The sequence below is a fragment of the Phoenix dactylifera genome, unplaced genomic scaffold, assembly GCF_009389715.1.
Source record: "Phoenix dactylifera cultivar Barhee BC4 unplaced genomic scaffold, palm_55x_up_171113_PBpolish2nd_filt_p 000007F, whole genome shotgun sequence".
NCBI lineage: Eukaryota > Viridiplantae > Streptophyta > Magnoliopsida > Arecales > Arecaceae > Phoenix > Phoenix dactylifera.
The window spans coordinates 3,505,167-3,520,901 of record NW_024067666.1 but is presented as its reverse complement, the minus strand read 5'-3'; the positions used below and the strand labels follow the sequence as shown (position 1 = coordinate 3,520,901).

Below are 15,735 nucleotides of genomic sequence, written 5' to 3'. Positions count from 1 at the left end.
TGTATTGCATTTATCCATATGGGAAAAAAAAACTCCTTCCCAATTGACAATGGACCTAATAACTAGTGCTTATTAACTCATGTGGAAGCAATCTTTTCAATATTATTCAAAGTAGATAACTAGAATTTGTAGCCAAGTATATATATCCAAGATAGTGATTTCCTTGCTGAGAGTGAATCATTATTGAACTATGATGAAAGTGAATCATTATCGAACAACGCAGTCATTTCACCTGTCCACTGATCCACCTTTAGATCTTCATTACAAGCTAAATGGGAGACTCTGTGGCTGATCCCACCAACACCCAACCTTCTGACATCCCTTGGGCACATTGTGATTTGGTGGGGGAAGCTTCTTAGAAAATTAGGGCATCATGTGCAAATCTAGTTGTGCAAATTAATGGTGGTTGTTTCTTGGAACATGGTTGGGATGATTGAGATGAACAAGTTGGCCCTGCCAAGGGCACCAACCCATGTGATCTCTCCCACTTTATGCATGTGGTGGTGCATCCCTCATTCTTTATCCCACATCTCCCCAATCAACATCACCTTTCCCTGTAGGGCATCCCCCCATCCCTTCATAGGGTCATACCCTAGCATCTGCATATACCCACTTATAGATGCACACATGCACATGCTTCTATGCAATAGTCTTTAGGGTATAAGATAACATAATGATTCATGGACTAATCTTTTGAGAGAAATAGTCTGAGGAAGATAAGATAATGCCTCTTGAAGCCATTTCAAATACAATGGCAACTACAGAAAGCCAAGGGCCACCTCATGTTCATAAGGAAGCATGCAAGATCACAATAAAGAATTGACTGGGGAGGACTTATTTCTATTCATATAAACTTGATGACAAGGTCTAGGGATATTTAAACAAAAAGTTAGATATCATTCTCATCTCAAGAGTCACAAAAGCACAGATGTAAGATAAGAGCACATCATTCTCACTCAGAGGAGAATTTTATTACATTTATTTTAGATTGGATGCTGAGGCTACCTTCCATGGTATATTTCCTCTGCAGTGTAACAGTTGTAACTTGAATATAATACTAAGGTTGGAGACTTCACACTCCCTGTGGGTGTGTCTGGAGCTGTCTGATGGGCATGTGAAGAGTGTCAGGACATCATATTGTAGAAGAGGGTTTTTGTGCTCTGGGAAGGCTCTGCAAGTTCAATGCTTTCCCACTGTCATTTTCCAATCTCCTTTACCTGCTGACTACATCTTCAGAAATGTTCCCTTTAAAAAAAAATGACCATTTTCACTGCCTCCACTTCTCATGAAATATTCATAAGCCTTTTTTTACCAAGTAACAGCTGCTGTGACTTGACTTGGGACTTCTCTTTGGTTTTGGTGAACTAATCTGCTTTTTGTTGTTTACCAGTATTCATGTCAGTGTTTGTTGTTATTATTATAGCAATATGATTATTCTACTATACTTTTTTTTATTATTATTCTGAATAGGAAAAAGTCCTTTTATTCTCATTATCCACCCCCTCCATTTTTAAGATGTTAGTTGGAACTAAGACAATGTTTTCACCTAAATTAAGAGGCGGCGACGGCTGGATTCAGGTTGGTTAGTATAATGATCCAAACCCAAATCCAATAATAAATGATTGGATCAAATTTGATTAGTCATAAGATCCAAATCCTTTAAAAGCAGTAAGTCGCAAAACCAAGAGCAAATTTACTTTGAGATTGGATCCGGTAACATCTCGTACAGGGATATCAGATTTGTATCTGAATTTTTTAAACCATAGTAGTCATTTATATCATACTGACTGACAAGCAGTTTGGACTTTGGTGTGCTGAGGATCTTCTTACAATGTGGTCCAATTCACAGCTGCCAACAAACTCCTTGCATGAAATGGAACAACTTGTGTCCTCTGTGAACTTGTTCTCATTGTCCGATTGCAGACTGGACTGTATGCATTCCGCAACAGACTGAACTTGCTATCGAACATGCATGGCCCTTTATGCAGGATGGTAGGGACCATGAGGGATCTCATCCCTAAGATTCATTTACAAACAAAAACATGTTAGCATCTCCAATGCTTTGTGTCTTCCTAAGTTTGCTAATAAATTGAGGACTTGTATCCAGAACTAGCATTTCATGCAGGTTTGCATTCATAGTGGAAAGATGTACTGGAAGTGTCGTTTCCATCAAGGTACCAAAGCACATTAGGCTAGGTTGGATGGTTATGCAATTTAGTTTTTTTTTTTTTTTTTTTTGGAGTCACTTTAGTTCAGAATTCATGCATTTCTTGGTAGGATCAATTTAGAGAGAGAGAGAGAGAGAGAGAGATGACACTTTAGGGGAAAATAGAGCAGAGGATATTAGACAAGAAATGTTGGAAGATGGTACGTTCTTGAATGAATCATAAACTTAAAGACATTAGTGAGAATATGTTTCCTACTATAGGGATAAGTCACTAAAAGTAGAATGCATCTCTAAAACATTTCTCACTTTTCCCATCCTAATAGTTGTTGGTCTCCATGCTCCTTAACTAATCCTCCTCTATTAGTGTTAATTCTTGGTGATGTTGGACAATTAGTTTTACTACATATCCAACTCAATGTTACTGTCTGTCCTAAATTCTACCTGTGTTTAAAATAACTCCACGTTGCACAACATTTAAAGACATGCATGAAGTGGTGTCTACTTCTTCAGTCAAATATGAGTCAGCAACTTTATCTCCTCTCTGTAGATGAACAGGTGCAAAGTTGATAGTCATTGCATTTTTTACTTTTAATAAAATTTGATGGGTTTTACATCCCCTTCAGTCACACACACCCAAAAAAAAAGACAAGATCGTGTATCTGCTTGGAAGAAAATATAGCTGGACCCTTGTCTTTTGTCCTGGAGGCCACTTGAATGTAATTTTTTCTAGAATTAACAACTGATTCAAGGAAAAAACTACCTAAAAGAAAATAACTTCAGCACTAACTATCATCTCCTTACATAAGAGTATGAAGATGACATCATTTGCTTTCTCCAACATATTTGACACCACAACTAAACAACTATCAAGTGCCGGTTATTTTTTTATCTTAGCTTACATATTCTATAGACTGGTTGATCTGATGATCTCCGCTTAAAATTTTAAGATCTGAAGTTCTGAATGATAGAGGTATAACGACTTAAGATCTTATCCAAAAAGACTAGTCGAAAAATGTTATTTGGATTCCTTATCTTTGTATGAGTATCCAAGATTTATCTGGTGTATAGCCAATGTAGAACCAAACGTGTACCTGGATCCTCACATACTTTTCCTAATTAAGCTCTAGTATCTTCACCGGACTAAAGATCTAAATCTATCCAAATTTAATGATAAATACCATATATTCAATCATAAATACCACCATCAGCATGTGTTTAGGCCAAATGGGCCCATGCTGCAGTGTCCCCTACTCCACATAAGTCATGGGCTGGATCTACTCTAATACTATTTGCAACAAACTAAGACCTTACCCAAAAAAATTAGCTGAAAAGTATTACTTAGATTTTTTAATCTTGTATAAGTGTTCAAGACCTACATATTGCATAACTAATGTCTGACTGAATATATGCTTGTACGACTCCTCGTAGATGATTATTAATGGATGCGGCTCATGTTTTACTCATTGATTAGAGTTTCAATTGTTTTTAAATGGAAGGGTCCGGATGCTACTTGCAGGGCTCTAGCACGTCCTTAAACTATTGCTACCCAGGTTGAGAAGAGCAAACTGAACCACTCCAAGAGAAAATCAATTCTACTGTTAAAGACCAAATTATTCCCCTTAATTGAATTCCGCCCTCGAAATTTATATGCTGAAGATCAAATATAATCAGAACATACTATGCCTCCTCTAATCTTGCAACTTTCAAGAATGATGACATCATAATACTTGCAATATGGATTATTAAAATTTACACTATAATCCCTTAAAATACAAGCCAAAATCAAGATCTAAATGAATCATATGAACCTCTAGCACACGTAAAAAAATCATTTCATGTAAACTAAGAGAAGACCCAATACTTCCCCCTCTTTATTCCTAGAGGCTGCAGTCTTTTAACCTCTCCGGGTGGCATTTGGAGGGAGAACGAGAAGAACATGGTAGCATGTGAGATTCCTCTGCCACATCCACCATGCCCCCGCCTTTGTCAAAAACTGCCGTCTTTCGCAGGTCATCATCTATTAATGCACTGTGCTCACACTTCTCTCCATTCATTCTTCAATCATTTTTTAGAACTAATATATTGGACATGAAACAAGCTTTAAGAACCTTTGGATGATAAGTTTTTATCAATGTGGGCGCCATGATAATGATTTAATATTTGAATATAAATTGATCAGAAAAGAAATGCACCATCTCATGGACAACTGCTGTGAACGATTAGAGATCACATAGAGGTGAACCACCTCTATATAATAGTACAATATTTAGCTAAGAACCATGCTATAATAATGTGAAATAACTTGGATATCAGAACTAAATGGATATGTTTTCTACGAGTGGTCTCTTCTAGTTCTAAGTAATCTAGATGTGAAAGATGGACAAAGTAGTTGAAATTTGGAAACGTACTTAACTTATGCATGGTTGGGCACGTGGGTTGATGTGAAGGGACCAAAGCCCTTGCGGCCTCTTCATCATTGGGGACATAAAACACCCACCTTATCAAACCTGTTTCCCCCCACCTCAACTCCTCATTCCCTTGGGGATCATTAGATTCGTTTGATGATCTCACATCTCCTCCTCTGCTTTTCCTAACTGGACCAGACCAAAAAAGAAGAGTGACAGAGAGAAATAAGAAGGCCAACCAAGTATTTACCATCACCATCTTCTCATTTGGTGCTCCCTAGAGCTGCTCTCTTGGGCTTGCTGATATTGGTGCACTGCTGGAGAGGCATTGAAGGTGAACAAGGTGTTAGTTTCCCCTTCCTCTCTATATATTTGTCCTCCTTTTTTGCCCCTCTTCTTCTCATTGGAAGGTTTGAAGCAATTAGGAGGGGCTTGGTGTACTGGGTTTTCCATTTATGTACCTTCTGAGTTACTGATAGAGATTGGTATAGGAATCGTTTTCTCCTGTACTACTGTGAAGGTTTTGAAGGAAGAGGCCTCAGTGTAATGAGATTTGGTTGTGTATGAGTTGGAAGGAGCCCAAGGTTGTTATTCTGTAATGAAATTTTAATGCAGTGAGAGGTTTTGGTCCCATGAAAGCTGGGCTGTGTGTTACTTATAGGTAATGATTGGGTGGATGGTTTTATGAGGAATTGTGGAAGGGTTACCACCTCAGGATTGTAGGAGATTCTTTAACTGCAATTCTGGACCTTCTGCAAGCCTCTCACCGTAGGCTCTAATCCTACAATTTGGCTTTCAGAAAATGCCAGCAAAATTCCTTCATACATTTGCTGACGAAAACACGGAGGCGCAGAAGCAAATTGGGTGCGTCGATGGCGTCTTTCAGATGTTGGACCGATACCATATCTTCAAAGGAAGGCGCCTCAATGGACACAACCATAAGAGGTTTCCTTCAGGTACCTGGCCAACATATTCTACTTCCTTACATGATATCAACCCATGTTCATTCTAATAGTAGTTTTGCTGCATTGCTGTATTTCTTATTTCCAAAACTTTTAGTGGGAACCGTGGTTGGCTAATTTCCAAAAAATTACGAAGCATAGTTTCTTCAGTCACTCTCTTCTTTTTTCTTTTTTTTTTTCGATGAAAGTTTTCATTCTACATAGAGGTGCTGGGATTTGTAAATCAAAATGAAGTTGTTATGATTTGGTGTTCCATAGTTTTCTAGTTGATTCTGTCTCCAAGCTTCTATTCTTTAACTATAGGAAGTTTCTCTCTGCAAATCTGCATCCAATCCTCTGAAAGTATATATCTGTTCTTACTCCGACCGTTGTCTGCTCTTGAGTATGGTACTTTTAAATGTTTATCATCTCTAACACAATACATGTTGCTTTGAGATATTAAAATTATATGTCACATCTTTTTATTACCAACTTGACAATCAATGCTACCATCGGGACGGGAAATGCTCAATTCATCATTTCAATCATAGTAGAAATACTCAACCATCGAGTTCTCATAGTTGTTCCTTTTATGGTTCCAATCTAGTAGAAATTAATGGTGTTAAATAAGCAAGGTGATCGAATTAGCGTCTCTGTTATAATCCAATGGCTACTGCCTACAGAGTTATATTAAGCATGCGTTGTCTCTATGAACCGTCTATGTACAGATAATGATAGTTCACAGAATATATCTATATCTACCTTCTCGAAATGATGCCCAGTAATCCTGGTCCGTATTTTGATGTGTTTTACCTTATCTCTTTTGTTTTAAGTTTGGATAGAGTTACTTGTCATTTCTAATATTTGATTTGGCTCTCTATTGCTTTCCCTGTGTATGCCTGACTATTTCTCCTAATTGATCATATAACATTTGTACAGGCCATGCCCTTTCAAACAGCAGTAGTGTTGGAGCAGATTGCGGTGCATGCACTCCACAGATTGTTCTGGTAAGATTTCCAATTGGATGTCATGACAACTCTTTCTTTTTCTGCTATTTCTGAGGATTTATGATCATATAACCTATGTTTCAGGAGAAAAATCACAGCAAAAGCTCAAATGAGAACCAAGGTGTTTCAATGGAGTCATCAGGAACTTCTTTTTCATCCTCATCCTGCTCATCATTTTCTTCTCTAGAGTGTAATGGATCAACTCGACAAAAGCCTTCCTCTATGGATCGAACTTTCTTAGAGAGATCAATAAGGAATTCAGTCGGGTTGAAGAATTCTAATGTCACTAGCAGAGCTATTTACTATGAGTCTCTCAGTGACCCATCATATGCATCAGTTCAATCTGGTCGCCAGTCCCTTGATTTCCGAGATGTTGTTAAGGACTCTATCCACAGAGAAACTCGCAGTTTATCAATTAAAACATCAACAAAGGAGGAGGTGAAGAACCGGATGCTGAAGCATAGGGACTCCCCAAGGCTCATGCAGCTGTCCAAGTCTGCAGATAGATCTTACGTGATTGGTGTAGATGGAAAATCCAGATTGCCTGATGATCTCAGTGAATCCCTTCGAGTACTAGTGAAGCTCAAAGAAGCACCTTGGTATTGCTCAGAGGCTAGTGAACAACCAAGATCATCATGCGAAGAAAAAGATACTTATTTTTTTCCAGTATCGAGGGAAGCTCCACGGCTCTCTTATGATGGAAGAGAAATTTCATGCCCTTCTCTGGATTCTCCAGATGTCAGCAGACCTGTCTCAAGACTCAAAGAGCTTCCTAGGCTATCCTTAGATAGCAGGGAAGGCTCTCTAAGAAGTTCTAACTTTGACTTGAAACCAAACTCAATTTTGAAGGATTCGGACAGTAGTAGTATCAACCAAGGAGTATCCACACCTTCAAATTTTCAGCAAGAATGGGGAAGTCACAAGTGCCCTACCAGTGTCGTTGCAAAGCTCATGGGCCTGGAACCGATGCCCCACATGGGCTTGGCTAGTCAGAAGCCAGTTAATCTGACAGAAACTTATACAAGCAAAACCAATGATCCTTTCAATGGACAAAGAAATAGGAATCCCATAGCTAAGGCATCGCAAGCAACTCAAGATAGCAGAAAGGATCACCTCTTACACTCTCCAAAGAGCTCCCTTAAGGATTCTGTTCCACGGTTGAAGAAGTCTGATCCTGTCAATAATTCAAGGCTCTCGATTGAAACTGCACCATGGACACAGCAGGAAACAATCCACATTCCCCAGAAAACAAAACTTGGATCCCAAGAAGCACATCTGAAGCAGCAACCTGAGTCAGTTTACAGTGAAATAGAGAAAAGGTTGAAGGAGCTTGAATTCCACAAATCCAATAAGGACCTCAGGGATCTTAAACAGATATTCGATGCAATGCAAGCAAAAGGGTTGTTAGAAACCAAGAAGGGTGAAGATCAGCATTCCAAAGTATCAGTTTCTAAGAACTATAGTGGCCAATTTCCAGCTCGGAATGATCATAATTTCAAATCAACCTGTAACCTACATAGCACCCAGCCATTCCCCACATTAATGGAAGGAAGCAATACTCCAAGAGCTTACAATTCTCCTATTGTAATCATGAAGCCTGCAAAATCTGTCATTGGATCAGGTGTTTCTGCTTCTTCAGCTATTCCTTTGGAAGGCTTGTCAGGTCTTCAGAAACTGCAGACTAGTCATTCCATGTATAGAAAGATGACTTCCACAAACAACAGGAGAGTCAAAGACCAAACTCCTAAGGCCAGCCCCAGGGAGCCTACTTATCAGCCGCTTCTCTCCATGGATAAGAAATCTACTAAGAAGACTGAAGAAATTAGTATGCAGAAAACTCGTGTTCAGATTGAGCAGTTATCATCTAGGCATCAGCATTCACCAAGGGAAAATAATGGCAGCTCAGTTAAGACTTCAGGTTCTCTTAGTCCAAGAATACAGGAGAGAAAGAATGAAACAGAAAAGAGATCATGTCCCCCCTTTCCTTCTTCTGAATCAAATAAGTCCCAAAGGAGTTCTGCCAATAGACAATCTCTGGAATCAGTTTCTCCAAGAGGCAGACTTAGACAGAAACCAGCTCAGGCGCAGCAGAAGGATGACCAGTTGAATGATACAAGCAGCGGAAAGAGAAGTCTGAGTCACCCAGGCGATGAGAGATCTCTATGGTCAGAGAGTAATATAAGCTTGGCATCACAAGTGGATATAGAAGTAACAAGTGCTGATAGGTCTGCAGAGATGAACCTTTCTTGCTTACAGCAGGGCAGCCGGAGTCCATCAAGAAGGAATGCCATTAGTACATCTTCAGTCATAAAGCAGAAGGTATGCGCATCACATGTTAGACCCTAATCTTGTTCGGATTAAATTCTATTATGTTTACAGTTTAAAAAAAAACAATAATGCCAAAAAAATTTCTAAAATTGAATATTTTTAATAAATGCAGGTTAAATGTTTTTTATAAATTCTAAAATTTTATCTATATTGATAATAAGGACAAGAGTCATGGCTATGATTGTCTTTCTTAACTGCTACGTATGCTTTTCCATGATGCAATTTTTCTTAGTTTTGGTTTTTTTTTTTTTTTGAGAGGAGTTGTGCTGCAAAATTTCATTTCTAGATTATATATTTGAATTTCAAATTTGAGGTTTTGTTTATAATAGCTCCTTGTTCTTGATTATTTGCTTATGTGCCACATGGTTGATCAGTCTCATGTTTTTATTTTCTTTGCCTGCTTCAGAAGTCCTCGCATAGTCTGAATGAAGATGTTGCAGCCATGGAGGTTGCAACTGTTGCTCCTGAACATCCAAGCCCAGTCTCTGTCCTAGATGCTTCATTTTACCAGGATGGCATGCCACCTTCTGCTGTCAGCAAAACTCCAAATGCATTCAAAGGTGAGGAGATGGTTTTTCTCTCTCTCTCTCTCTCTCCTCATTTCAGCAAAAAGGGTGATAATTCATGAAGTTCTTTAGACATGGTGACAGTCTCCCCTCAATTCAGCAAAAAAGGTAATAATTCATGAAGTTCTTTAGACATGGTGACGGTACATGTTTTTGCCTTACATGGAGCCATGGCGGCCAATCTTTCATTGAGGTGAAAATAGTGTCACCAGTATCCGAAATAGGCTCACTCACCTATCTTTTGAGGAAGTTCACTCATCTATTTCTCACTCTAGCTTCAGATTAACGATTCTCAAGGTTCACCAATCATAATTCAAACAGCTGCTAGTAAAATTGATGAAAACTCTGACATAGGATCTTCTGAATTCCAGGTGTCACGTAGAGTATATTAAACTAATATAGTTTAAGTTAACAACATTTGACTTTCACTCATTTCATTCTAAAGTAGCACCTGCTCTGCAGCAAGCACTTAGCAGGCTCTTTTAGGTCTCTCCTTAAGTTCTCCATGTATGACTAAAGGAGCAATCCAAGTAAGACTTGATATTAGTGCTACTTCAATGGTTTGAGATCTTAATTTATCAACTTGTGAAGCTCCCTTAGTTAAGCGATATTGAAGGGCTAAATGCTCTTGGTGAATGAGCATCTATAATAAGAATATTGGGGCTTAAAGTACCTACCGATTATAATGAACAGTGCTAGGTTCAGCATATACTTTGGCCGCTAGATGAACAGACAAAGACATCCTTTTGTAGCTCATGCACATAAAGGGTCAGAACGGACTCCAGCAACAAATGAGGTACCGCAGAGTAAGTGGACACTTCCTCCAGCTTCCCTCAGAGGCCTCCACTCTCTAACTGTATTTCAGGGGACAGGCACTATAAACCGTCAGTTGCCTAAATAGAACAAGCAGGTAATTGACAACTAAATGAACTAATGAGACATGCCAAGTAAGTAGCTGACCCTACTGTCATTTAACACACAGGAACTAGTTTATTGCCAAGAGAACACCTCCCACAGTTTCAGAAACACCAGCTTCTGACATCCAGGTGATGTGTTCGTTGAACAGAAGCATGCAATTTATATTATGCATCGCAGTAGTTGCGACTACGGGGTCCCGCCACATCTTGCGATGACCCATGGATCAATTCAAGGGGTCTGTCTATAACTGCTGCTTAAAGAGAAGGCATTCCCAGCTGTCTTCCCCCTGTTGCAGGAAAACACAGCTGGATGTCTCAAGCAATATGTGAATCCAAAGATAGCATGGCCTATTCAATATGCTTGTAATTATGCACGAACTAATCTTTAATACTAGTGGTAATGTTTCATGAACTACTGAACATAGATGTGGAGGCCTAACATACCATTGTTTTGGATTTACCGATGTGATATAATTGTAGCACATGCATGCGTACACACCAAGAGATGTATATATTCATATCTTGATTCGCATATACACATAAAGATGCACTTCAAGTAGCCCATACATACCTGGTAATATTTATTGATCCCATGTATATATCGAATACAAGCTTTTGGGGTTTACTGATGTGATAAATTTGTAGGATATGCATATTTTTGTATACCAAGAATTAAATGCTTTTTCTATGTATGTTAGCAATCATATTAAGTGGCACTTAGAGAAGAGAAATAAGCGTGTCATATCATTTTCATTTATTGATGAATAATGATGAGATTCAACCTTCAGAGCACCGCCAGAATCCGACGGCATTGCCTGACAACTCATCACCCAAGTTAAGCTCTAAAGTCAATCACAAGAAGCTTGAGAACATTAACCTGGTTCAAAAGCTCAGACAGCTTAGTTCGACTGATGATGAAGCTCCAGCCACAGATCATCGTGCATCACTGTGTGAACATCGGAGCCCAGACCAGAGATTTGTGTCTGAGATACTCCTGGCTTCAGGTCTTCTGATGAAAGATATCAGCTGGGGACCTGCAGGCCCCATGCCCAATCAGCTTCACCCTTCAGGCCACCCAATCAACCCTGATTTGTTCCTTGTCCTCGAGCAAACAAAGTCAGGCTCATTCACCAAACTTGAAAGCGTTCATGAAAACAGTCTCAGGCCTAAGCCCGGGCCAGAGAAGCTTCATCGGAAGCTCTTGTTTGATGTGGTAAATGAACTACTAATTCAGAAGCTGGAGCTGACTAGTCCAGGCTCTCACCCTTACCTGATGCTTCAAGCCAGGAAGCTTGCTGCCAGATTTCATGGTGGTCAGGACCTGCTAAGGGAATTGTGCTCCAAGATTGAGCAACTCAAAGCCGAGAGCTCAATAAGTGACCGCTGTAACAATGATAGTAACTTGATATCTGGTGAAGATGTGCTGCGGCAATCAGAAGGATGGAACGAATTCAGTGCAGAAGTGCCAAATGTTGTGTTGGAGATTGAAAGATCGATCTTCAAGGACCTAATTGATGAGGTTGTCAGCGGGGAAGGTGCATCCAGTTTGCAAACAGGCAAGCAGGCAGCAGAGGCAACCATTTGCTAAGTAAAAGTAGTCTAAATCTTCTGTTATGATTTTTTTTTTTTTTTAACCTGACTTCCTATGGTATAATAATTTGCAAAGGAAACAACTTTTCCTATCCATACATTGTACAGCTTATCTGCTGCATAATATTTAAGCATTACACTGAGGGCTGATGGAATCAAACCATAAGAATATAAGATCATAACCCTTACATAAAAATGAGATGAAAATTTATTGTCTGTGCTGTTGTCAGCTTCCCGTTTCACACTTACCTGGGACAGAAAGCACATACATGTACATGAGCTGTAATGAGGGTTCAAGTCATCAGATGAGAATAATTTAATGCAAAAGGAGTACAACATTTCAGTTGCTATGGCTGCCTTAATCATTTGGGATCTACTATCCGATCATATGGCTCAAGGCAGGCGATCAGCTACCTGCCGCCAGCCTTGGACAGGAGGCTACCTGCAGCCTATTTGTAACCTGATCAATCATATATAATGTAACTAGCTCCACAGCTTATAAAAGGGATCATATATGACACCATTATTGATACACAAAATGATCTCAAATGTTCCACAGATATTAAAGGAATTAATAACCATGAGGTGTCATGCAGTCTTCCATTGAACAACTATAAATTGAATAATAAAGGTGAAAGGCATTTTTAATATAATGTTCATCAGCTGTAATGCCACACCTCACCTATCACCGTCATCAAGATCTAAGGTTCTGGCAGGTAGAAGAGCCTACAGGCTGCCAAAACATTTACCAATTCCAGAAAGAAAAGATTCCCAAATTAACTTGATTTCACTGGTATCTTGAATATTGATACCACAGCCAGGAAGAGCTAGAAAAGCTGTGACAGCTGGATGGATGCTCAGATACCACAGCAATAAACTGATCGTAGATGTAATATAGCATACAATTGCAAGGAGAACCTGCAATTGAGCATACACAACCAACTGCAGATATACAACCAGGAATAGAGATAAAACCACTGTCACATCCAGCAGAGCTCTTCCCAATTGTCATGCTTATATAAGCAAAATAGTATACATTCTTATCTTCAACATGAGCAAGCAGATGTAATGAATTTTTATAATCATCCTTAGCACTGGTAATTCAGGTTAGCAATCTGATGTACATGTGACTATAAATAATGGTGCAGATATGTTAACAAATTGTGCCAAAAGCCTAGAACATTGGAACAGGTCATGAGGTGCAATCCCCTCACAACATCCTAATGCCCCATAGCCACCCACTGCACCGCTGAATCAATCAAGTCCATAAAGCAATAATCAAAGAATATTTGAATCAGGTTGCAGCCCAAAACCATAAACTGAATGATTGAAATGTAGTTGCTCTCAGTTCAACACACCAGATGCATAATGAATAGTTATGAGCCATGGGAAGAAATTACTGCCCTGCCAGAGTGCCACACTCCTTCATTTGACCTCGCCAAATAATGTCTGAGGCTATAATCCTTCATCCTTAGAAACAGGTTTCTGTTAGCGTCCACCACAGATCTCCTGGACTATGATCCTTCGTCCTTAGGAACAGGGGTTCTGTCGTCCTCCACCACAGGTCTCCAGGAGTACGAGGAACAGCTCTCTGCAATCCATCATGGAACAAATGGACCCACTTGCTGAGACCATCCTCCCAACATTTACGCTTAAGATATTCCCGCAAACACTACAGATCAAGGCTCGCCATCTCAGTACCGGACCCCATACCGGAGCCACATTAGCACTGTATTGGTACAATACAGTACAGGATCTTTTTGGCATATCGAGTGTCGGTACGCCATCCGTACCAGATACCAGTACTGAACTGGTACAATACGTACGTCCTGTACCACCTGATTTAGGCCGGTACGACGAGCCGTGCTGCAGATGCTGGTCCTGAAACTAGATGGAAAAGGCCAAGGATTGATATTAAACTATGGCAATGAGTTTGTAAGCCAACCACAAATACATGGTTATGGTGGGGTAAAGTTGGTGGGTTTTTTTCATAATTGAGACACGTCTCCACTTGTTTCGCATAGTTAAAAATATAAATTTCAGCCCCCACATAGCTGCTGTATTATGATGGTTCTTAACAAAGGGTAAAGTTGTTTTGCTAAGGCATTCAAGCCAAAGGATCGGGTTATGAGGTCATTAACTTAAGTGCAAGCATGGGCAGGTAATTACTGATCTGACTTTGCAAGAGAAGCTTCACTCGTAATCTGAGTTTTTCACAAGTTGAGCAATGTTTGTATCAGATAGATGTGACCTGCAAAAGATGACAGAGACATTCTCATTTCCAAATATGACTGGTGACTGGTTGAACCAAGTACTAGAAAAGTCACATATAATGGTATACTTTAGACATTAAATATATTCACTTTGTTGTGGCCCTAAGTTCTATAGATTTATGATTTTTATTTATACTATATTAGGAAAGAGGCTGCCAGAACATAGAAGATGCCACCAAATGTGACTATTTCGTGGTTTGTTGCCCCCTTATCTTAGAGATTAAACTAAACAAACTTAAATAAACACTGTCATGGCAGCAGCAACAGCACCATCAACTCAGCACATTACAAGTACCATTCTGTATCATGTGATCTACTTGACACATGAAGCAGGAAGAAATGCAGACTTATCAACATTTAAGTCACAATACTTCCATTCTTATCTAAGCTAGACTTCATTATATTAACAGAACATTTTGATGGATCACTGATTTCCACCAGATCATTTCATTTCGCAGTATGGAATAATAAGTTAAAGTGAGATGACATGTTCAACCAAGTTTCAAATGCATGAAACGATATTATATTCAATATTAATTCCATGATATCCAATAAACGACCTCTAAAGTTTAACTTAGGTCCCATTAATAAGCGCCCCAAGGGCATTCATCGAGAGCAATGTCCCAATTACCCTAAGGACTCGTTTGGTTCACGGGAAGAATTTTTTCTCGTTGAAATATTTTTTCTAGGAAGCTGAATCCTGGAAACAAGATGCCTGAAAAAATGATTTTGACATGTTTGGTTGACCATGGGAAAATAGTTATTCCAAAGTGGCTTATGTTTGATTGAGCATCTACTTTCTTGAGAAAGTTGTGTGAAATATCTATTATACCCTTAATAAAGGGAAAGACCTTATTTATGGATTTTGATGATTTAAAGGTAGTTTTCAACAAAAAAAAAAAAAGATCTCAATTTCCAACTGGTAGAAAAGTAGTTTTTCCATATTCCTCATGAGTTTTTCTTTCCCATGAAACATGAGAATAAGAAAATGAAAATCTTATTCCCATGAGAATACTACTTTTCTATCTCTCTTTTTTGAAAACTTCAATCAAATAAGAGGCTTTTTTTTATTTTTTCATTGACCATAGCTTCCTCCCTTCTTTTTCCGCAAACCAAACGAATCATAAATAACATGTCAACATCCGATTGGAGGCGAACCTAAGTTTCTACAATAATCTCCATGTCATGGTATGTCGTACCATACCGTACCGGGCATACCATATCGTAATAGTTCAGTACCAGTACCGGTACCGGTCGCATTCCGACCCTCAGTACGCCAAAAAACTCCATACCATACCGTACCAAAACTATGCTAATGTGGCACCGGTACAGAGTCCGGTACCGGTACAGCGAACCTTACTCCGCGTCCTAACATTTTCTAATATTAATAACTTCTCATCCATCATTATGCTTCACTAAAATGAGTCTTGACCACATACAAAGACGAAAATGGAATGAGGGCGAATTTTTAGAGAGGTTAATGATCAAGATGGAAAAATTGTAGGATATTTCAGAGAGCAAATTTAGAAAGATAATTGATG

At 39.1% G+C, this 15,735-nt stretch overlaps 1 protein-coding gene and 1 long non-coding RNA gene across 5 annotated transcripts; one reads left to right on the top strand and one right to left on the bottom strand.

Annotated features, from left to right (window-relative positions):
- Positions 1-4,692: 4,692 nt before the first annotated feature.
- On the top strand, positions 4,693-15,098 carry LOC103704579 (protein LONGIFOLIA 1). 4 transcript variants are annotated; one of them, XM_039115779.1, is made up of 6 exons: positions 4,693-4,906; positions 5,372-5,528; positions 6,453-6,520; positions 6,605-8,839; positions 9,255-9,408; positions 11,120-15,098. In XM_039115779.1, exons 2-6 carry the CDS (start codon positions 5,375-5,377, stop codon positions 11,917-11,919), a joined length of 3,411 nt encoding a protein of 1,136 aa, XP_038971707.1. In that variant the 5' UTR covers positions 4,693-4,906; positions 5,372-5,374; the 3' UTR covers positions 11,920-15,098. The 4 variants fall into 4 exon arrangements, with proteins under 4 accessions (XP_038971707.1, XP_017697631.2, XP_038971706.1 ...); XM_039115778.1 differs by having other exon boundaries at positions 4,694-4,915; XM_039115777.1 differs by having other exon boundaries at positions 4,694-5,233.
- Positions 10,025-11,345, bottom strand: LOC113462551. Its single transcript, XR_003385111.2, has 2 exons — positions 11,209-11,345; positions 10,025-10,618 (listed from the first exon to the last, which is right to left on the bottom strand). It is a non-coding gene; the product is annotated as an uncharacterized LOC113462551 (long non-coding RNA).
- Positions 15,099-15,735: the final 637 nt, after the last annotated feature.

Coding starts and splice junctions, on each gene's coding strand:
- LOC103704579 (XM_039115779.1), top strand. CDS start 5,375: ATGCCAGCAAAATTCCTTCATACATTTGCTGACGAAAACACGGAGGCG. Junction 6,521..6,604: donor GCACTCCACAGATTGTTCTG/GTAAGATTTCCA, acceptor CCTATGTTTCAG/GAGAAAAATCACAGCAAAAG. Junction 9,409..11,119: donor AACTCCAAATGCATTCAAAG/GTGAGGAGATGG, acceptor TTCAACCTTCAG/AGCACCGCCAGAATCCGACG.